Consider the following 22,888-nt stretch of genomic DNA (forward strand, 5'->3'; position numbering starts at 1 on the left):
AGAGAGAGACAAAGAGAGAGAAAAGAAAGAAAGAGCAAAAAAAAAAAAAGAAAAAAAGAAAAGAAAAAAAAAAGAAAGAAAAAAGAAAAGCGAGAGAGAGAGAGAGAGAGAGAAAGAAAACAGGTGAGAAAAAAAAAGTTCAAAACGCATAAATCGTTCGAAAAAAGAAAAGGATAAATAAAGAGTATATATAAAATCTAACGGGTTACATTTATCCCGATAAAACTAATGCAAGTTTCTTTTTTCCACGTAACCATTCAATCTTACGCCCATTCATTTAAAATGAAGTCTCGAGGTAGTAGAACTTTGTGCTAAGAGAATCGTCGTGCTCGAACGCTCACAAGGTATATCAGAGTTACGAAATGAACGGTAAGTCGAGGGAGAGACGATCCTAAAATAGAAAGATATATATATATATATATATATATATATATATATATATATATATATATATATGTATGTTATGTATGATATATTTGTATGTATGTGTGTTATGTATGTTACATATATATGTATGTTATGTATGTATACGTTATACATATATATCGAAGCGACATGGTTTAAATATCGGAATTAAAACGATCTTTCGTTTAAACGTTGCAACAAATTCATTAACCCGATTAAATCGACAAAACAATAAATCATTTCTTCTTTATTAATTTTCATTCTATATTTATATTATTTAATAAGTTTCTTATTATCGAATAATTCATTTCATTGATAATCATGATAATTATCGATCAATCCTTTTGCTACATTTTCCTAATCAATTTTGATAAAAAAAAAAAAAAAAAAAAAAAAAATAAAAAAAAAGTTAAAATTTATAAAATGAATTATGTTTGATGAATGATCGAGAGATAATTAAATAATCGATAATCTCGAATGTTTTTTTGACATAAATCAAGATCGTTGATTTTTCTTTTTTTTTTGTTTTTTTTTTTTTTTATTACTTTTATGAAATTCATCGCGACCGAGTGTCGCGAGCTCAGAGGTAAGTGACACCGACTGAACTCTTTCTCTCTCTCTCTCTCTCTCTCTCTCTCTCTCTCTCTCTCTCTCTCTCTCTCTCACTCTCTCTCACTCTTTCTGTCTCGTTTCTAAATATAAACGAAAATAAAGCAACGTGACATTTGAACCGTACGTTCTGTCGTCTCTTCTCTCTATCCTTCCCTCTTTCGTTTAAGGCTGTCGGGTTGCGTGAAAAGAGAGGGATAGACAGAGACGGGAACTATATTTTTATTTTTTTTTTTATTTTTTCTTTTTTATTTTTTTTTCATTTTTTCCTTCGCATCTCTTCTTCTACCCTTCCCCCTTTCTACGCTACCACCCCTCACTCCGAAAGAAAAATTATGTCATCTAAATCAAAAATAGACTCCGCCTCTCCGTTCCCTTCGACTTCTCTTCTCGCTCTATCTAAGTAAAGTCGTATTAGTTAAAAAAAAAAAAAAAAAAAAAAAAAAAAAAAAAAAAAATGGGTAGAAAAAGTAAAGAAAAGAAAAAAAATTTACGTCGAACGTCGCTTTCAATTTCACGTCTCGAATACTTTTGACTAAGAGAACTAGCGCGTACGTTCAAAAGGATCGATAAAAATGGTAGCCCCATAAAATACGATATATACGCTTAACGCATAATAATTAATGATTCTAACGAAGACGTGACGTTTACATTGGACGCCATATTTGTAGAAAATATGATAACGTTTGAAGAGTCATTGCCGACGAAATGTAAGTGAACGAATAACGAATACACATAGTTTCGATTGATTATTCGATATATCTCTTTTATAAATTAATTAAATGAAAATTAATAAAGAAGAAGATTGAAAAAATGTAAGAGGAAGAAGAAATTTTATGTTAAATAATAATAAGTCGATAATACGAAAGGAAAATATTATGACAGTCGTCCATCTTTATTTCCTTTTCCATTAAGTAATATCCAATTACCGAACCGAGAAGGCCATCAACGAGGAGAACGATTTCTGTCAAAGAGAGGAAATGGCAGTCTGTATATAAAGGAAACGAGTTACGGACGGAGTTCTTCGTTAGTACCGGATGGACGAATAATGAAACGAAATCGACTGGTCGATATATGAAAATCGAAAAAAAAAAAAAAAGAAAAAGAAAAAAAGAAAAAAAAATTGATCGATTTTATTCCCAAGAAGTGCATCACGTCGAAACGTCAATCGCATCGCGATGCATTGTATTATCATCGAACGGTACGAATTTGATGTAAAGGAAAATGGAGGAAAAAAAATTTGTAATTTTTTTTATTCGCTAAGAGCGTCGTAAAATGCATCAGGATGCATCGTACTATCGAATCGAACGGATTTGATGCGGAAAAATTGAAAAAAAAAAAAAAAAAAAAAACAAAAAAAACCAGAGAAAGAAAAGAAGAAAGAAGAAAAGAAAATGGAATACGGAATTCGATGCACTCGAATTTTATTCGTTTAGGTATTATCGCTAGATGCATGCATTAAGATGCATGATCGTCGTATTATCGAACGAAACGAAATTCGATGAATGAAAATCAAATTTATTCGTGAAGAGGACCGTCAGATGAGATGTATCATGAGCCATTATATTTTATTATCGAATTGAAACTAATCTCGGCTCGTTTTTGTGCTAGCTCGTTACGTACGTACGTATCACAACACGAATAGATACACGGATAAGTAAATATACCTACATATCTCGATTTATTAGACGTAACTTGAATAAGAGGCGCGCGCGTTCTTGGATATAAATTGAGCGTGGGTTTTACGGCTAATGCTCCTTTTACGGACCGACATTTAACGAGCTACTGCGGAATCTCTCCTCTTTTTAAACTTAATGCATACAAAAGGTAATGCCACATTTCCAAGATAATAAAAGTGTTAAATCGTTTAAACGTTAAGACGTAGTAATTAATCGTCGATTACCAAATTCGATTGCAAAATCAAACTTGATTAATATAAAGAAACATTAAAGAACTGTCTCTTAGAATGATTAAACGTTAAATCATTTAACGTATGATAATTAATTCTATCGATATAAATGAATCTTTATATATTTATTAAATACTCTCTATTACAATTGCGAAAATATTTCTTCTTTGTGGATTTTTTTTTTTTCTTTTTCCTTTTTATATTTAAAATCAATCACTTGCAGGAGACGCTTCGACATTCGAGAGACAGAGAGTCATTAAAATTATCACGAATAATCGGAGTTTATCACATTTATGTTAAATTATCTTGTTATATTTTAATAGCATTTGCAAGAGCATATAGTATCGTGAGTGCGTGCAACGGAGAGATCATTTTCTGTAACAAGTGTGCGTGCCGAATGAGTACCGTTCATGATCCATCCAGTGATCATTATTATTACAGCTTGCTCTGTAGCAAGAATCGTGCGTGATGCAACTTCATCTTTGTTTTGTGCATTGATATGGGAGAAAAGATAGCGTATTTATATATATATATATATATACACATATGCAGATATATATATATATATGTAATGGGCTATATGTATGTAATGACAAAATGATGTGGAAGAATAAATGCATGCAAAGATAAAAGGTAAGAATTAAAATAAAAATAAAACTAAAATAATAAAAGGAAAGGATAAGGTTAAAAAAAAAAAAGAAAAAAAAATAAAAAAGAAAAAAAAAAGTAGAAACGTGACACCATCTCGTTATATCATGCAAAAGAAAATTATTACAGGTGAAATTGCTAAGAGAGATGAAACGAACGATAATAATGATTTTCCCGCTGAACACCGATCCTATTAAAGATCGTAAATTAATACCAACGTAAATCATCGCTCTCTTAAATGGTTAATTAAAAGAACGTTATTTGTGTATTCGTGAGCACGTTGATCACACCTTTCCGATCTATAATTAATAGTAATAGTAATAGTAATAGTAATAGTAATAGTAATAGTAATAGTAATGGTAATAGCAGAAATGCCGTAAAATCAGTGACGATTATTTTCGTAAGAATTAAAAAGAATCAGATGAAAAATAGATCTAGGCACATCTAAGATCTTCATCTTAATGGTTAGTAAGCTTATTTTTTTTTCTCTTTTTGGAATTTTTTTTCTTGCAATTCGATAAAAACGTTTCATTAAGAATTAATTATAATTAAAATTGTCCTTTCTTTTTGAACGAAATATTCAAGAAATTTTTCTTGGATTTAAAAGACAAAAAATAAATAAATAAATAAAAGGACTGTATCAAATAATATTTTTAAATAAGATCATCATCATCATCATCATCATCGTCCTCGAAGAAAATTTTCTGTCGATCATTATCATCTTGAATTCAATCGATAAAAGCAAAACTTTCTTTTCTTTCTTTTTTTCGTTCCTTTTACATTTCCGTGACAAAGAAAAGCGAACAAGCGGATTTCCGAAAAAGGGAAAGCCAGTCGAGGGTACGTAAGTTGCCAGTAGATGCGCCCACGCGCAACGATAAATTATGCGACGACAACGAGTAGGAAAGGAGGAAGGAGAGAGGAGGAGGGGAGTATAGTAGAACCATAAAGGAACCTGTTATGTTCGGGATATTAGTCCAACGAATGAATGCGAATAAAATCGAGACTGTTGGCACGAAAAAGAAAAAGGAAGAAGAGAATTCCTATCCCATTCCCCCTTTTTTCCCCCCTGATCATCGCTATCGTTATCATTATCTAACTAGCGAAGAGAATTAGAAGGGTACTGAAAATATACTCTCCCTCTCTCTCTCTCTCTCTCTCTCTCTCTTTCTCTCTCTCTCTCTCTCTCTTTCTTTAATATCGTCTCATCCTTATTCCGTAAATTGCAAGAACGTATTATACGATGAATTTAAGAATAATTTTGAAGGAAAATTTGTGTACAATTTAAAGAAGAAAAAAATTAATACATAAAATAAAATATATACATAAAATAAAAAGTGATTACTTCGAAGCCTGAATATGGGGGGAAGCGGCTCGCTTATTTCTTTTTCTTTTTTTTTTTTTTTTTTTCTTTTTTACGAAATATATGTATATGAGAGAGGAAAAAAAAGTACGAAGATAGTTAATTCTCTTTTTTAGATTAAAAAAAAGAAAAAAAAAAAAGAAAATAAATAAATAAATAAATAATAATTATTAGGAAAAATAAAATCATCAAGAGAAACGTTCGCCATACGGCACGTTATAGTTTCGTTCTTGAATGTACATACGTCGTCCAACGACGTACACCTACATATAACTAAGTATACAGATACATATATACATATGTATAGACACGTAGCTGGCTCTAGGCATGCTCTATTGTGATTACCGACCTCATAAAAGGTCTCGTAACTTGGACGTTCGTGCAGCACCGATAGCGGATTCTTCGTTTTATCGCACCGAGCCGAACAAATCGACGTGGAGTAATAAAATTACCTCGCACGTGCGGATAGTTCTCCATGAAAATCGAATTTGAGACGACGAGACGAAGAGAAGAAGAGAGCACGAACTGGCTACGATAAACGACTTTTAAAGTTTCACTCATTGTAAATCGTAATGCGAGTCAGTCTCGTATGTTGAAAATAAGATGTAGATAGAATGAAAACATCCATTCGATTCATTTTCGTTCTTTTTTCTTTTTTTTTTTTTTCTTGTTTTTTTCTTTTCTTTTTTCCCCCCTCGAACGACGTATCGCTAAACGTGAAAACTTCGAAGATATATCGTATTTCTTTTCCATCTTTTTTTTTCTTTTTTTTCTTTTTTGTTTTTGTTTTTCTTTTCTTTTTTTTTTTTTTACTTCAAGATAAGAAAAAGTATAGCCTGAAAATTTTCGAGCGAGTCACGACATTTTATTCATTAAACGTGATATTTACGAAAAACGTCGTATTTCTTTCTCTTTCTTTCCTTTTCTTTTCTTTTCTTTTTTTTTTTTTTTTTTTTTTTTTTTACAAGGTATGTAAAATTATTATTCGTTTAACGAATGTACGACGTCGTACATTCGTTAAATGTGAAAATTCTCGAGAGCATCGTTATTTATTCTTTTCTTTCTTTTTTTCTTTCTTTTAGAATTTATTACGAGATAGAGGAAAAGTAGGTTTTGCGAAATTTCGAATACAATTATGTTATCGCACATTAATCAAATGCGTGAAAACTTCGAGAACGATCTTATTTCTTTTTTTCTTTTTTCTTTCTTTCTTTTTTTTTTTTTTTCTTTTTCTTTCGTTTTTATTACAAGACAGCGAAGAGTATGCCTTGAAAATATTTTTGAAGGGATCGTAAAGATATCGTCGCTCGGAGAACGAGAAGCCAACGATAAAAGAAATAATCCATTGCAATCAGCTCGTTACCGGACGGAACATTGTTGGAACACTTTAGAAGGAACACGATTCTCGGACAGCTGCGCGTTCGTGCTCGCGATACTCAACGACTTTACTTGCCATTAAGTCATTAAAAAAAAAAAAAAAAAAAAAAAAAAAAAAAAAAAAAAAAAAAAAAGAACTCACTTGAATCTTTACAACAATGTTTATAGACCATTTAAAAAAAAAAAAAAAGAAAGAAAAAAGAAAAAAAAAAGGAAATGAATACACCCACGAGTTTAATATACGAGCGCATAAGAATTCCTAAATATATTTAAATACGCGTATATGATATACGTGTTATGTGTATATGTTCATGTGCATGTATGTATGTATATATATATATAATATTGATTACATACATAATATTGATTACGAATAGAGGGTAAAGAAAGAAATGGCAAGGACGTTTTAAAGACGTATCATTTCAAAGATCATAAAAACGTCTCGTTTAAAGTTAAGTAAATTAGTAAGAGACATCATAGTTGTGTCGTCGGATCGTTACATCGATAAAATATCGATATCTAAGTTCGTCGATTTAAAATGGCAAATCCGTTACGGAATAACCGTTACATACTTACAAGACTTATCGAGAGAGAGAGAGAGAGAGAGAGAAAGAGTGAGAGAGAAAAAAGCAAAAGGCACTTTAATCCACAGGGAGTCGATGACCGTTAAAGTCGCACTAAAGCGATTAAGTATGGCCGTCGTTGTATTATGCACGTCGTATAAGTTACGTCCTGAATGTCATCCCGAAATGACCGAACGAACGGGGGAAAAGAAAGTAAAAAAAAAAAAAAAAAAAAAAAAAAAAAAAGAAAAGAAAAGGAAAAAAAAAACAAAACAAAAATAAATGAAATGATGAGCAATGTTACGTTACGAAGTGAATAACAACAACAACAGCAACAAAGAGAGAGAGGGAGAGAGAGAGAGAGAGAGAGCAAAACGAAAGCGTCGAAAAGAAAAAGAAGAAAAAAGAAAAAATAAATTTTTTAAAAGTAAAAAAGTAAAAAAATATTTTTTAACGAACAAACGGTCAATGTTACTCCGTACAATTCTTGTCTCTTGTTCACTCACTCGTACACACGTAATATACCCTGCAAACTTCGAGCAAGGAATGATGCCGTTCGAAGGCGTTACGGCAACCTGCTCCATCGTCATCGTCAACGCTTGCGAGCGCTCTCTCTCTCTCTCTCTCTCTCTCTCTCTCTCTGTCTTTCTCTCTCTCTGCTTCAATATAGTAGAAAAGGAAACGCGTTCGACACATTTTTCGAACGAAGAGACCATCACTGTTCTTTAAACGTACCGTTAACGTGATCACTCATAACTTTATTTTACTTGCGAATGTAACGAAATTTAAAAGTATATACATGTATATGTGTACGTAATTTATGCGTACGTATATACATATATATATATATATATATATATGTATATATACACAGATACACATAAGTCGTCGTTGTTGTGTCATCGATCAAACTTCAAATTGCCAAGTTTTCCTAACGAGTCCGACCGGCTTTTTCATCGTCTCGCGTGTGTGCGTGTGATTACGCGTACTTATTCCTTAGAAAAATCTGACGTAACGAATCCATTTATGCATTATCTTTAAATTTAAGTTAAGGTGAAACTCCCGGAAGTGGATTTATTTAATTTCTACGTTACGTTTCGCGCTGATAATTAAAATTTAAATTCTTTATCTGACTTAAACGAAATTAATTCGATTCTTAACATTTTGTTATCTCGGATATTTTTTTCTTTTTCTTTTCTTTTCTCCTTTTTTTTTTGTTTTTCCCCTCAATGCGTATATTTTCAAAGCAAATTATACAAAATAAAAATTATAATACTACGTATTATACTTATATCGTCATATAATCATATTACTCATATCAAAATTTAATCTCGATAAGATTATTAACGAATTCGAAAGCTTTCATCCTATCTATAATCTAATTTTTGTTTGTACTCTAAAAAAAAAAAAAAAAAAAACAAAAAAAAAAGAAAAAAAAATGAAAGAAAGAAAAAAATAATTTTATAACGTGGTAAAAAAAAAAAAAAAAAGAAAAACAAAAGGTGATAATATTACGATTACATCAATCTAATATAATTACATTATAGATTGATCTATAATTTATTAATTTAATAACGTATAGGAAAAAAACAAAAAAAAAAAAAAAACAAAAACAAAAATTATTGGATACAAAGTAGAAATTAATAAATATTTCGTTGGCAATAGGACGAAATTCTAAAAAAAAAAAAAAAAGAAAAAAAGAAAAGAAAAAAGACAAAAAAAAAGAAAAAGGAAGAAAAATATTTATATAAAAGATGAGATATATAAACGAACGTGCGACAGCAAGGTCATGTGAGACCTTGAAAAATATTAGACAAATGTAAATATATATATTTTTTTTCTTTTTGCGATTGAAAATATACGATCAATTCAAACGTAAAGTTTCTTATGAAGTAGTAACAGTGGCATACATTTTCATCGTTAATGCATTTCCATGTTCTTCCTGTACGTGTAGGTGAAAGCGAGCAGGAAAAACGACGTTCCGAGAGAGACGATGTCATTGATATCGGAGATTCGAGAAACGCGATGTGCACTTTTTCTTCTTTTTTTTTTCTTTTCTTTTCTTTTATCCCTGCATTCCAATTACATTACGGAATTAAAATATTTACATTAAATCAATCAGAATAATGGTTGACGATTAATTTCTTCACTTCCAAAAATAAGGATTATTGTCGTTTATTTTATTCGATGATTAATTAAATCGATGTAACGAAAACATGATTGACAAACCGCATTATTTTATATATATATATATATATATATATATATATATATATAGATATTTTTTTTTTTTAAATTAAAAGTAACACACACACAATAATCAAATAATTTTTCTTCCGTTTTTTTTTCTTTTTCATTTTTTCTTTTTTTTTAATAACTAAAAATATTTCTTTAAACGAACCAAAGTAATTAAATAAATAATAACTTCGAGATACAACGAGTCCATTGAATGTTCGTCTCTAAAATCTTTTCTCTTCTTCATTATTTTTTTTTCTTTCTTTTTTTTTCTTTTTTGTTTTTATATACACACGCAAGTACTTTGAATTTGCTATTTAAAAAATCGATCGAACGATTGAATTTATGTAGATTATTTCTTTTCTCTCTCTCTCTCTCTCTCTCTCTCTCTCCCCCCCTCTCTCTCTCTCTTTTAATACAATAACTTATACAGAAAATGGCCTAATCGTTCGAACGTTGAGTTTTGTAAAAATCGATCGAATTAGAATTAGATTATTAGCTTGAGAATCCATTATAGTACATATAATATCTACAAATATAAGTAAATAAGAAAGGATAGAAGACGTAGGTCATTAGGTCATAAAATCGATGATGTAACTGGTCGACTAAATGAAAATGTTTTTAAAATACGAAAGGAATATACGCTTTTGGGAGGAAAGTTTCATTCAAGGTCAAGACTTATAATGCCGAAAGGCGCGCGCCGCATATGTCTGTATATGTGTGTGTTATATATATATATATACATATCTTGTACGAGCCGGCTTTCGATCGGCTCGAAGCGAGAAAAAGCTAACGTTTTTCGCATTTCGTCGATGAACTTGGACACATATATACATAAACGTAAGTACGTATGTACGTATTTATGAAACGTATGATATACCTTACGTGAATTTACATTACTTATAAAATATTTTCGATGATATCCTTTAGAAAATGTCGTATATCGTCGAAAGAACGAGAGAAAGATGGATGATATGAAAGAAATGTAAAAAAAGGATCAGAGAGGGAAAGAGAAGGAGATAGACAGATATATGTAGATAGATAGATAGAGAGAGAAAGAGAGAGAGAGAATTAGAAATAGGTTTTAGGTTTAAAGAAATCTATTAATTCGTTGTCTTACGAGTGATATATTTTTCGAAGAAAAATGATCGATCATAAATAATCGTTCGTACGAAAGACAGAAAGGAAAGATTTGTATGAATGTCGTAAAGGACGATTGATGAATAAAAAAAAGGAGAGAATATGTCGTTCGATAATTGAGATAAAAAGAATTTATTTTTATGGGAAGTTTAACCTTACGTATATGCTAAATCCATGCGTTCATGTATCATTTTCTCTCTCTCTCTCTCTCTCTCTCTCTCTCTCTATCTTTCTTTCTCTCTCTTTCTATCGTGTGATGGTGTCGCGTTTAGAGGAACTTATTACATAGCTCAGTTTTTACTCACGTATGCGTGCGAGATTTGCTTTCCGGTCTCCAGCTTTTTGGCCTTTGGCTTAATCTTCTCTAACGTTCGATTTCACGATATCAAAGTTGGTCGCGCGCGACGACGTCTCACTTTGTAGAATTTAGCGGCGAGGGTGTGCCCCGAATTTCCATGCGGATCAACGGCGTAACGTCAAACGCGTAACGCTGCCGCCATCTTGGCACCAAAGCGCCGCCGGCAGCGCCGCCAAGCGGTCGATTATCGTATCAAATCGTCGCCATGAATAATAAGGCGCACTTTTTGAATTTATACTTGAGCAAATGTAAACCGTGGAACAGTGAAAAAGCGAATTGGAAACGGGTGCCGAGTATTCGAGTATACATCCCTGTCTCTCTTTCTCTCTCTATATATATATATATATATATCTCTCTCTCTTTCTTCGATCAGGTTAATGTTTTCAACTACGACGATACCGACGAGTCACATTCGTTAGAAGAAGACTGTGTGATACGTGAGGACGAATCTGGTACTCTCTCTCTAAATTTGGATACCATTTCTAATAGGTAATATCATCGAATATACGTACATATTCGTATTATTTAAAGATTTTAACTCTTAGATAATCATTTATCAAACGAATTCTCGTTAATCGTTTAATATTTTAACGAGCTTTATGATCGATCTTTTTTCTTTTTTTTTCTCCTATTTTTTTTCTTTTTTTTCTTTTTTTCCTTTTCTTTCCAGAAGACGCATGTGAGTTGGACGACCACGTGGACCGAATCCATCGAAAAAACAATTCTTCCGTAACCCTACAGTAAGATTTTACAACTACGGAATTACGAAATATCATTTTCGTGAGATTATGCGTTATTTTTCTCTACTTGATGATTAATCGGTGAGAATTAATTATAAAGAAATGTATATGTATGTGTAATTGTAAATCGCAATAACGTGAACGGATTTATACGAATTTACCTGTGTTATATTATGTGTGAGGAATGAGCTAGTGAAAAACAATAGAAAGAATATATATATATATATATGTGTATGTATATGTATGTTATGTGTGTATATATATATATATATGTACATATACATAGGATTATTAAAAAGTATTATTGTGTATAAGAGAAATGTGATATAGTTTGAATTTTAACGATACTTATAAATCCTTTAAAAAATTTCTTAACATCTATTATACTGCGAAAGAAAATTAAATACTGTCAGATTGTTTTGAAGGTAATGCGTGAACAGAAAATAGTTAGTACTTTTTACAAAGAGAACTAACTGGAAATTTTTCAATTTGAATGAAGAAGCTCATTGTCTAATCATGTCGAATAAAAATATATTGGATGAAGAACCTATGAAGAAAAGACTGAGGCATCGCATTATATCGGATCATATTTATAATGAAGAATTTGAGGAATTAGTTAGCAAAAACTGGAGCTGCCATAACGAGATTAAGAACAATAATCTTGAAGTTATATCAACACCTTTTAGGGTTTGTAAAATATCAAATTTTCTTGCTAACGAGGATTTTATAAATGAACTAAAAAATGAATTATTAGATGTCAAATATCGAAGAAATATTCTCGACCTGTATCAGTTTGAACAATCAGATGACCTTGAATTTGTGGATAAACCAAATGTACAACTTTTATACGCAGCTTTTCAGATCGAGATTGCCATGTGGATGGAACGAGTTACAAGAATTCCTTTGAACAACAAAATCTCAATGTCGAGCTCTTGTTACTGTAATACTGATTACTTGCTTTGCCATGACGATAATATGGGTGAAAGAAGAATTGCTTATATATTATATCTTTCAAAAAATTGGATTGCAGAGGACGGAGGAACCTTGGATCTATTTGATACCGATGAAGATGGATTGCCTCAAAACGTAGTACGATCCTTGATACCAGAATATAATTCGCTAGTGTTTTTTGAAGTTATGGACACATCTTTTCATCAAGTATCAGAGGTGATTTCCACTGAGAGAACTCGTTGGTCGCTCAATGGTTGGTTCGAAGGTTCGTTAAGACAGAGTAATAGACTGCCAAGACCTATTTTATTTTGTAAATATACTGAACCAATGGATATGGAAATAAAATTAGAGTCATGGGTTAGGGGTTGCTATCTTGAATCGAAAATGATTGACGATATTCAGAAGGAAGTTGAAGTAGAATCTTATGCATTTCTTTCCAGTTTTTTCATAGAAGATGTATATAATAAACTTTCAGCAGAGATCACCTCTGAAAGTATTTCTTGGGAAAAAGTTGGTCCTGCTGATGTAAGAAATTATGAGGTAGCTGACGAGAATACTTTGCCAGCATTATTGAAAAGTTTCTGTGATATATTTAAGTCTAAGATTATATTTAGACTTCTCAGAAATTATACAGAATTAGATCTTGTATCGATGAAACCAGACATGAAACCAAAAATGACTATGGAATTGCAAAGATGGTCGCAAGGTAGTTACACATTGATTACTGACAGATTGAAAAACAAAAGTAACGAAGGGGAAAATCAAATGGAGGAGAAAGTGTCCGATGCAAAAAATAAAAGTAAAAAATCATTGGATGGAAAAGAGATTAAGGAAAAAGAACTAATGGAATCTTTCACCAGTACCGACAGCAAATGTTCTATACAATCTACTAGTGATAATAGAAATTCTTTTAAAAGCAAAAATTCTATATCTATGGAATTCAATAATGACAATAAATCATCTAAAAATAACAAAGATTCTACATCTAAACAATTTATTAGTACTACTAAATCATATAAAACTAATAAAGATTCTAAGCCTAAGCGATCTGATAGTAAAAGTAAAAAGAATACAGATAGCTCTAAAAAAGAGACATATAAATCTGAAAATTTGGAATCTTCTAAGAGTAGCGAAGATTCCCAATCTACAAGATGTAGTTGTAGCAATAAAATAATAGGTACCACGTGTAGATATTGTAGCACACTTTTCAGCGATAAAGAATATGAGGACATTGAAGAAGAAGAAGTGCCAAAGTTAAAAAAGAAAAAGTATAAGAAAGTTAGACCAAAGAACGTAGAATCGCAAACTTCGTCATCTGGATTAGAAAATTCACCTTCTAGTTTTTATGATATACTTGACAGAAGTGATTCTGATGAAGTATCTGACATTGGTGATTACCTCTCGGATCCCTCTGATTACGATATGGAATCACAAAATGAAATGATGGAAGAAGAGGAGGAAGAAGATGAAGATGAAGAAGAAGAAGATGAAGAAGGTACTCTTGATGTTATCGTTCAATTTCATACCGCTAATTTATCACAAGAACAAACGATAGATTATGTTCACCCAAATGAAAAAGAAGGTTCATTGATTCATATACCACCGAAAGATAATCATCTGTGTCTCATTTATAAAACTTTGAGTGTCAGTCGTGTTCACAAATATATCAATCAATATTGTAAAGGTTATTTCTACAATTTAGTATGTACGTACTGTGAGTAGTATTATTCATGGTGAAAACCCATGCCCAAAATCTTTTTTAGCGGCCATTGTACATTCGATGCGTCGTTCAATTAAAAGAAATTTATTTTTTATTTTGAAAGGAAATATATATTTGATTGTACAGTGAATCAAATTTAATCGAGGAGATAAAAAATAACGTTCGGGAAGATTATAAGTTGATTCATCGAAAGAAATATTTATCTTGCGAAAGAATTGTAATATAGTATTTGTATTAATAAAATTATCAGTATTTATGGGCATAAAATATTTCCTTTTATGTTTTTTCTTTTTCTTTTATTTTCCTTTTCTTTTTTTTTTTTTTTCTTTTCTTTTTTTTCTTCTCTCATAAGAATTATTATACTTCGTGTTCTAATTATTTTCTTTACTTTTACAAATTCAATCAATATAAACGCGATAATATTTCATACGACGCGGGTTATTATTTAGCTAACACATCTAAGGTGTGAAAATCAAGATCACAATGCAGAAGGAAACATTCGCAATTATTTATTAAGTGCAGCATATACATAATCTAATAGAGATTAAGATATACAAAGTGGTGAAGGTTTTTATTTCGGATAGAGAGATCATGCATAATGTGAATGGAAAGATGCAGAGCGTGATGTATGTGCTGCTTGTGTGTGTGTATAAATGTCTATCTCTCTCTGTGTGTGTGTGTGTGTGTGTGTTGTGTGGATGTAAGAAAGAAAAGTTTCGTACATTATATATGACATTGTTAATTAACAATTATCAAGCATTAATTAACTTTCTATCGGTTAATGCAAACGTTAAGGTGAGTGCTATTAAAATGTTTATATTATTGAAACTTTTCTTCTTTTATACTTTGAGATAAAAAAAAAAATGTAGAATGAGTTGTAAGTAAAACAAAAGGAAGAAGAAGAAGAAAAAAAAGAAACAAGGAAAAAGAAATAGATAAGAAGAATAAACGATTAAATCGTTACTCTTTTTACGTGAAATGGGAGGAAAGAAAAAACAAAAAGAGAGAGAGAGAGAGAGAGAGGATAGAGACCGAAAAAAAAGAGACGTAATAATTTCAATTGTTCTAAAGTTTCATAATTACGAATCCTTTCTATATAAGGAAACAAAATCGAGGAAGGATTGTGCATGATATTGTACGTACGTCATACGATAGTTTATCCTCGTACGACGTACGTCGATTAATTTGATATTAAAAAAATTACAAGATTCGAAATAAATTCGGTACTTTGAATGGGATGAATGGATGGGTGGGTGGAGGGGGTGTGTGAGAAAGGAGAAAAAGTAAAAGAAAAAGAAAAAGAAAAAGCTTACGCTGTATGGATGCAGTCGTTACGATCGATGTTGTTGGATTCCTGGACTTGAAAGGTCGGATGATGATGTGGCACGATTTGATCTTCGTTATCGTTCGTAGATTTCGTAATGACCTGATAGGTACAAAAAAGGAAAAAAAAAAAAGAAAAGAGAAAAACAAAATATTACAATTGCAAAAGAGTCTGTCAGAGCGATTGAAACGAAAGAACGAAAGGAAGAAAGAAAAAAATAAATAAAAGAAATTCACGAAGAATATTTTAAATGATCCGAGAGGACGGATCAACGGATAATAATAAAACGGTCTACGGATATTTTCCACTTGCATAATCTTTCATCTTATTTTATTAAACGAACAAAACCGGAAATCGTTAACGGGCACGCCCTCGACAACGTTTCGTTCCGTATGACTTCTTCTCGTCTAAGAGGAGTCCGCCTTAAGTGACGTCAACGTTATTATTACTAATTTAAGATCGATCGATCGTTATTATTACGAAAATTCTTTTATATGACCGTAATAATCATAATAAATAATAATAATAATAATAATAATTATTATTATTATTATTATTATTATTATAATCATCATCATCATCATCATCGTCGTCGTCATTATAATCATTATAATAATAATTTTCAAAGATCATTGATTTCTATAGTATACTATTTTTGTGATACGTATATGATCGACGTTGGTGTGCGTGTAATACTACCTGAGAAGTAGAAGCGATTCCTGCCATTCGTTTTCTCAGCTCGTTCAATTGTAATTCCTGTTGAAAACTCAAGTCACTCTCTTGGGACTCCTCTCGTTTGGTGGCATCGATCGATTCCGTCGAATATTCTACTTGGACCCATGGACAGATAGTCGGTGATGATTGCAAGGATCCTTTGCTTCCGGGCCGTGATAAACGAGGTGAGAGTCGTCTAAGAAGCGATACGAGTTTAGATCTAAAACAAAAAAAAAAAAGAAAAAAGAAAAAAAGTAAAAAGAAAATAAATAAATAAATAAATAAATAAATAAATAAATATTTTTGATCCTCCATCTAGATGGAAGAGATCACATGATATCGTCTTGGTAAGTTATATTGATACTTAGCTATACGTATTACATTTCGAACCGAATGTACATGTATATATATAAATACTAAGAAAAAAAAAAAAAAAAAAAAAAAAGTAAGAATCGACCTACTTGGTACTTGGCGTTTGAATATGATCAGAACCGATCGGAGTATTGGCAGAAAGTTGTTCAGCACTACGAGTGGCATTTCGCCAATGGAGCTTGTTGGAACCAAAAGTGACGGATCTTCCGACTCTCCAGTCTAAGCTACTGCTTTGTCGAGATTGTAGCCCTAAAAGGGAACAAAGTGTTAAATCGATGCAATTGTATTCTACTTTCGTAAACTTTTTCCAATAGGAAATAATTTTTTTTTCTTTTTTTTTTTCTTTTTTTTTTTTTTTTTTTTTTTTTTTTAGCACAGAGAAAACATCAAACCTTGCTCGTTTCCACTTTGTCCTAGTCTCCAGTCCAATGAATTACTATTTCTATTCACGGTATAAATGTTATCACAGGATTTGGTTGCAAGGCATGTCGCATGATGACGACGTCTCAGCAGTTTCGATACTGGTCCCAAATTTCTATAAAAGGGAAAATAACGAGTTGTAATAATAATATATATATATATATATATAATGTGTTGAAAACGATCTTTTTTCTTGTTTTTTTTTTTTTTGTTTTTCTTCTTGTTTTATCAAATATTCTGTTAATTAATTTTTAAGATAATAATAAAAAAAAAAAATAAATAATAATAATAATAAAAAGAAGAAGAATCAAATCACACGTATTCATTTTCTTTTATATGTCCAAAGATAATTCGTAAATTTATTTTGAAATATTTTAAGAGAGAGAGAGAGAGAGAGAGAGAGAAAGAGAAAGAGGGAGAAAAAAAAAGAAATTTTTTAGGGGACGTTGCGGTCTGGTTCAGCCGAGACCAGACAGTCACTTCGATCGCTTATTTCGGCATTCATTCACGAAAGTACCGACCTACCCCAACACGACGCGTCTCGAAATTCTGTGTACTTCTCTTGTATCGTGGTACTCCTCTCAACCATAGCAACGCCACGTGCACCAAATATATATATATATATATATATACATATATATACATATATATATTTTTTTGCAGATATTCTGACGGAACCGTGAACAGCTTTTCCTAGAATCTATGTAGGACGACTTTCATTCGTTCCGCTCGTCCGACTGGTAAAAACTGAAACTTCGACGACCGAATGAAAAATCTCACGTTCGAATATTTTATTTCCACTTTTTATTTTTATTTTTATTCCTTTTTCTTTCTTTTTTTCTTTTTTTTTTCTTTTTCTTTTTCTTTTTTTTTCATTCACTTCGTCGTACGTTACACCCCGTCGTGCGATTAAAGATTCTTTTCTTTTTTTTTTTTTATCTTTGGATTGTATTAAAGGAATACTTTCGATAAGCGAGAATAATGTTCGTGATACTAATTGTCTTATGAATATTAAAAAGAATGAAATGCTTCTTTTTTTTTTTTTTTTTTTTTTTTTTTTTTTTTAGAAAGAATGTGAAATAAAATAAAAGATTCATCGTACAGTCGAGTTTGAGTAAAGGTTTACGTTGCGACATGCAATGACATTCCATTACATTGCAGCACGTGATAATGAATTCCTTTGTATCTTTCCGTTCTTAAAAGGTCATGAAAAAGAAAAAAAAAAAAAAAAAATATCAAGTGGGCATATCGATTGCGTAAAACATTTTAACGTTCGATTTAAAAAGCAAAGGCAAATTAAGGGCAATGCCTCTAAATCGTGTAATAAATAAAATTAATTCTTTTTCCGTTTGTTTGTTTTTTTCGTTTCTTTCTCTCTTTTTCTTTCCTTTTTCTTATTCTCTTTTTTTTTTTTTTTTTTTTTTTTTTACTTTCTATCGCAATCCCAACTTCGTGAATTTAAAAAAAAATTCCCTATCGATATTAAGTAAATGGAAAAAATTAAAAGAGAATTTTTAATTGTTGTATAAAAAGAAGGAGTGAGGGGGGGAGGGGGAAATAAGAAGTAAAAGAAGAAGAAGAATTAAAACTATTCAATCATCGGCACGGTTTACGCACAACTCTTACATGCACTATTACAATGTATAAAATTTCCGTAATGAAAGACCAAGAAATTTTACCGTGTCGGAATTTGTAATTCTAATTAGACGCTTTCGAAATAATAAACATAAGCCTTTATTGTGTGATGGCCGAGAGTTTAATTCGATCATATTAATGGGCGAAACTTTACGACGCATGCGGCGTACTCAGCGCGCTTTGCGCTAATTCGACCTGAATTCCCTTTTTAGGAATTCGAGATATTCGTGGGACTAAGAACATTAAGGGAGATGAATATCGACGTGCAACGACGAGAATAAAAACAGAAAAAACAAAAGAAAATGAACAATAAAAGAAAGAAAGAAAAATAAAATAAAAAGGAAGAGAGAGAGAGAGAGAGAGAGAGAGAGAGAAAGAAAAAGAGAAAAGAAAAACACTTATGACTTACTTTTTAAATTTCCTCGTGTATTCGATCGGTGGTTTGGTGTCGCAAACGACGGGTTTCGTTGTTTCCGATTCCGGGCAATAAATTCCAACTCTGACGTGACTATAAGCAGCACGTAATTGCACCCCATCCAATGGGCGAAAGTTTCGCCGTTCGATGGATGAGACACGTACGATTTCGATCTTTGGCCGTGCTTCGGTACTTTTCCTTTCCATTATAATCATCGGATTTTCATTAACACACAAGAACGATACACGATAAAATCAAAATGTTAGGATATAATCGATCGCATACGAAAAAAAAAAAAAGAAAAAAAATGTCGACGTTTAAACATCGATAATCTCTCCTTTTTTTTTTTGTTTTCTTCTTTTATTTCAAACGTACTTCCTTCTAAGAGATGATCTCGAATGGTCCTCTTTGTTTTGATTTTGTGTATGTACCTGGATTTTTTCTTTGTTTGTTTGTTTGTTTGTTTGTTTGTTTATGTTTAAGCGTGTATTTATTCGAAAGTAATAGCAGTAGTTGGCACTCGCCTTATATCATGAAGGTGTACAGTTGGCACGTTGCGAATAAATCTGCGCTATGAAAACCGCTATTCTCTTCTTCTTCCTCCTCCACCTTCTCTTCTTTTTCTTTTTTTCTTCTTCTTTTTCTCTCTTACAAAGACGCGTAACGTTTCTCTTCTTCCATCTCCTTCCCCTTCTTTTTCTTCTTTCCCACCCTTCGTCGTCGCTACCGTTGCTAATGCTTCTTCCTTCCCCTTCTCCTCTTCTTCTTCTTCGTCTTCTTCTTCTTCTTCTTCTCTTCTTTTGCCTTCTTCTTCACCACGTCGAGTAGAAAAAAATGTACGGGTCACGTTCATTCATCCACAGGGACGACTTGTCGTCGTAATTATCTCGTAGCGTGATCTTGTTTGACGTGCGCCAACACGCACGTCAACGCGCACGCGCTCTCGATCTCATACATTATTATGTCTCACTATTTTTCCAACACAACAAATATATATATATATATATGTGTGTGTGTGTGTATGTGTATGCGTACGCGTATGTAACACAACAACACTATTGCACGATGATTTCATTAGACTCCTATAAACTTCACTCCTTTAGATTTTTTTTTTCTCTATTTACAACGTAATATCTTTCTCTCTCTCTCTCTCTCTCTATCTCTCTCTCTGTCTTTCTGTCTATCTCTATCTCCGTCTTTATCTTTTTGTCGACAAGATCGAAGATTATCTTTTTACAATGTCCATAGCCGTTCTCTTATCCGTCTGTCTTATCGTAATGTAAGTAAACATTGTCGAGCGGCGATTAAAGTCTTATATGTAAGCAAGTACATACGTATTTCATGTTGTAACATAACGTATCCAATTGATTCCACTAATTTTATCATTTTTCTTCGTACGTCGTAAAAAAAAAAAAAATATAAATATAAATATATATATGTCATCTACTCGCACTAACGACACAAAAAACACTTAGAAAAGGGAAATATCGATGAACACTTAAACGAATCGAATTAAATATTACGATTCGTAATACTTTTCGTGTACGGAAAATGTTTCGTTCGATAAATCAGTTTTCATCATTTACGGTTGAATTTTTACGCGTTGCGTGGTAAAAAAGAAAAAGAAAAAAAAAGACCACGATTAAAGGTCGAAGGGTAAATTCTCGAAATAGAAAATAAATGGACGGATGTATATCGACGAAAATGATCGATTCTCTTTAAAGCAAGGATTTTTTTTTTTAATTCATTATATATACATATATATATATATATATACAATGATGTGTGGGTGTGCGTATGTTTCTCTCTCGTCGTTTGACGCGTCTGCGAGATCGTAAGATCGCAATTAGTGGGAGTGGTCCCTGAAGAGAGCTCGATGGCTTAATTAAATTACGCAAAGAGAGAAAGAGTGAGAGAGAGAGAGAGAGAGAGAGAGAGAGAGAGATAAAGATAAAGATAAAGAGAAAAGGAAGATAGTTATCATACGCTTGTCGTAGTTGAGTTTGAAGGAAGCAATTCGAAAAGACGAGACATCATTACAGATTGAAAAAAAAAAAAAGGTTAAAGAGTCTTTAGCTGATTCCAATTGAATCAAATTAACTTTCAATTTAATCGAATATTTTCTTTCTCTTTTTTCTTCCATTTCCTTTTTTTTTTTTTGTTTTTGTACTATCATTCGTAATACAAACATACATACATATATATATATATATATATATAAAAAATTATTTAGAAATAAGCTTGGTGGTTTTTTATTTTGTTTAAAAAAATAAATATGAAAGTAAAGAATAAAAATCATTTTTTTTTCTCGTTGTTCCCAACAGAAGAAGAGGAAGAAGAAGAAGAAGAAAAATTAGAAAAAGAAGAAGAGAATGATGGCCTTATCCTCGGGCCACTCGATATCCCGTTTTATATTTCGAGATGGGTCGATACTTCTCTCCGCGACAAGTAACACGGCAAAAGACAATGTAACGCGCACATATAGGGTCTATATTTAACGTCCTGGTGGTACTTGGCATACTCTCTTTTAAAATATTGTTGCGGAGAAATCGTCAGGGTCCTGGTGATACGACAGTGATAGAAAAATGGAGTCCAGGAAAAGAGAAGCTTTCCGTGGGACGATATTAATCCCGAATGGTATACAATGATCTAATGAAATTGTAATAATGAGATTTTTACGAAATAACAAGCGCATGTATGTATGTGTGCGAATATATGCGTGTATGTACGTGGGAAACGAAGATTCACTATCTATCGTTTGATCGTCATCGTCATCGTCATTGTCATTGTCATCGTCATCATCATCGTCATTGTTATCGTTTATACAATCATGTTTTTTATAGTTACTAATTCTACTATTACTAACACGTCTATATCGTTCTAAACGCGTGCACGCAGCTTCTCTCCTTCTATTGGCTATCCTTTGGCATCACACGTCGTTGCCTTTTTGGAGCGGTTAAGAAAAATGTGTAATTAAAGCGTGTCCGTATCTATACCTGTACGCGAGTATTATATATATATATATATATACATATATATATATATATAAATACCACCGTCTTTCTCATCGATACGCTTTGACGATTAGAACCAGGTGGATTTCGAAATCAAACACTTTTCTTTCGACGAACATCCTTTCCATGTAAGTTCCGTAACATGTTCTATCGTTACGTTATAACTATGACACCTATCTAATAGACGCGCATATGATCCGCGTCTGGTTGAAAGAAAGGACGAACGGATAATATTATAAGAAAAATAGAAAAAAAAAAAAAAAAAAAAAAAAAAAAAAAAAAAAAAATTGAGAAAGTATATAAAAAAAAGCACGAAGAAAGAAGAAGAAGAAGAAATAGAAGAAGGAAAATAGAGGGAAGAAGTAGAAGAAGAAATCGGAGACGGGTCGCGAACGGTAAAAGTCTCGGAAGAATGAAGAAGCTGCGTTTACCGAGTAAAAAAAACAAAGGTTGACACATCAAATGGCACGCGATATGAATGATAAAACTTGAAACACCGCGACGGATTCACTGATGCTCAACGAACACGCTTTCCTAAGCCTCACGTTGCTATTGTGTTTGCATGCGTCGAACCGCATACGCTCCTATGCTCTGCTAGTTTCTCTCTCTCTCTCTCTCTCTCTCTCTCTCTCTCATTCTATCCCTCTCCTTCCTCTTTTTTTTTCCTCCCTTTTGTTTAATCTCTAGTGTGGTGAATATAACGAAGCGGTTGAGCACGAAGAATCCCGTCTATTCTTTTTCTCCTGCTTAATCGACGCTCGTTATCGAGCGATAACGTATAAAACGTAAATCATATTTGAAAGTTATATAAATGATTTCGAAAAAAAACACTTTTGCGTCTGACTGTTCGAAGAAAGAGAGAGAGAACAAATCAAAAAAAGGAAAAAAGAAAAAATCGCATCACACGTTAATTCATAATAACGATTGGATCGTGATGAAGTAATTAAAAAAATTCCTGATAAAAAAATCTTCGAAT

General features: G+C 31.9%; 2 protein-coding genes across 13 annotated transcripts in view; one reads left to right on the plus strand and one right to left on the minus strand.

Moving 5' to 3' along the window:
• Positions 1-22,888, minus strand: part of LOC124422101 — a 43,687-nt gene that overhangs the window by 18,329 nt on the left and 2,470 nt on the right. For 2 of the 6 annotated variants that reach the window (XM_046958095.1, XM_046958093.1), the window contains exons 3-7: positions 18,893-19,867; positions 16,821-16,963; positions 16,518-16,677; positions 16,042-16,276; positions 15,332-15,444 (exon numbers count right to left, since the gene is read on the minus strand). In XM_046958095.1, coding sequence (XP_046814051.1) covers positions 15,332-15,444; positions 16,042-16,276; positions 16,518-16,677; positions 16,821-16,963; positions 18,893-19,113 — 872 coding nt within the window. In that variant the 5' untranslated portion in view covers positions 19,114-19,867. Of the gene's footprint in view, positions 1-15,331; positions 15,445-16,041; positions 16,277-16,517; positions 16,678-16,820; positions 16,964-18,892; positions 20,351-22,888 lie in introns of all 6 variants that reach the window. The other 4 variants (XM_046958094.1, XM_046958089.1, XM_046958092.1 and 1 more) reach the window with 3 other exon arrangements.
• Positions 9,502-14,285, plus strand: LOC124422103 (prolyl 3-hydroxylase OGFOD1). 7 transcript variants are annotated; one of them, XM_046958107.1, is made up of 4 exons: positions 9,502-9,949; positions 10,981-11,096; positions 11,278-11,428; positions 11,761-14,285. In XM_046958107.1, exon 4 carries the CDS (start codon positions 11,864-11,866, stop codon positions 14,018-14,020), a length of 2,157 nt encoding a protein of 718 aa, XP_046814063.1. In that variant the 5' UTR covers positions 9,502-9,949; positions 10,981-11,096; positions 11,278-11,428; positions 11,761-11,863; the 3' UTR covers positions 14,021-14,285. The 7 variants fall into 7 exon arrangements, with proteins under 7 accessions (XP_046814063.1, XP_046814064.1, XP_046814065.1 ...); XM_046958108.1 differs by having other exon boundaries at positions 11,773-14,285; XM_046958109.1 differs by having other exon boundaries at positions 11,278-11,347; positions 11,773-14,285.

Source organism: Vespa crabro, chromosome 2 (assembly GCF_910589235.1).
Source record: "Vespa crabro chromosome 2, iyVesCrab1.2, whole genome shotgun sequence".
Classification (NCBI taxonomy): Eukaryota; Metazoa; Arthropoda; class Insecta; order Hymenoptera; family Vespidae; genus Vespa; species Vespa crabro.

Excerpts from the sequence above, each read along its gene's own strand:
- LOC124422103 (XM_046958107.1), top strand. The coding sequence starts at position 11,864 with ATGTCGAATAAAAATATATTGGATGAAGAACCTATGAAGAAAAGACTG.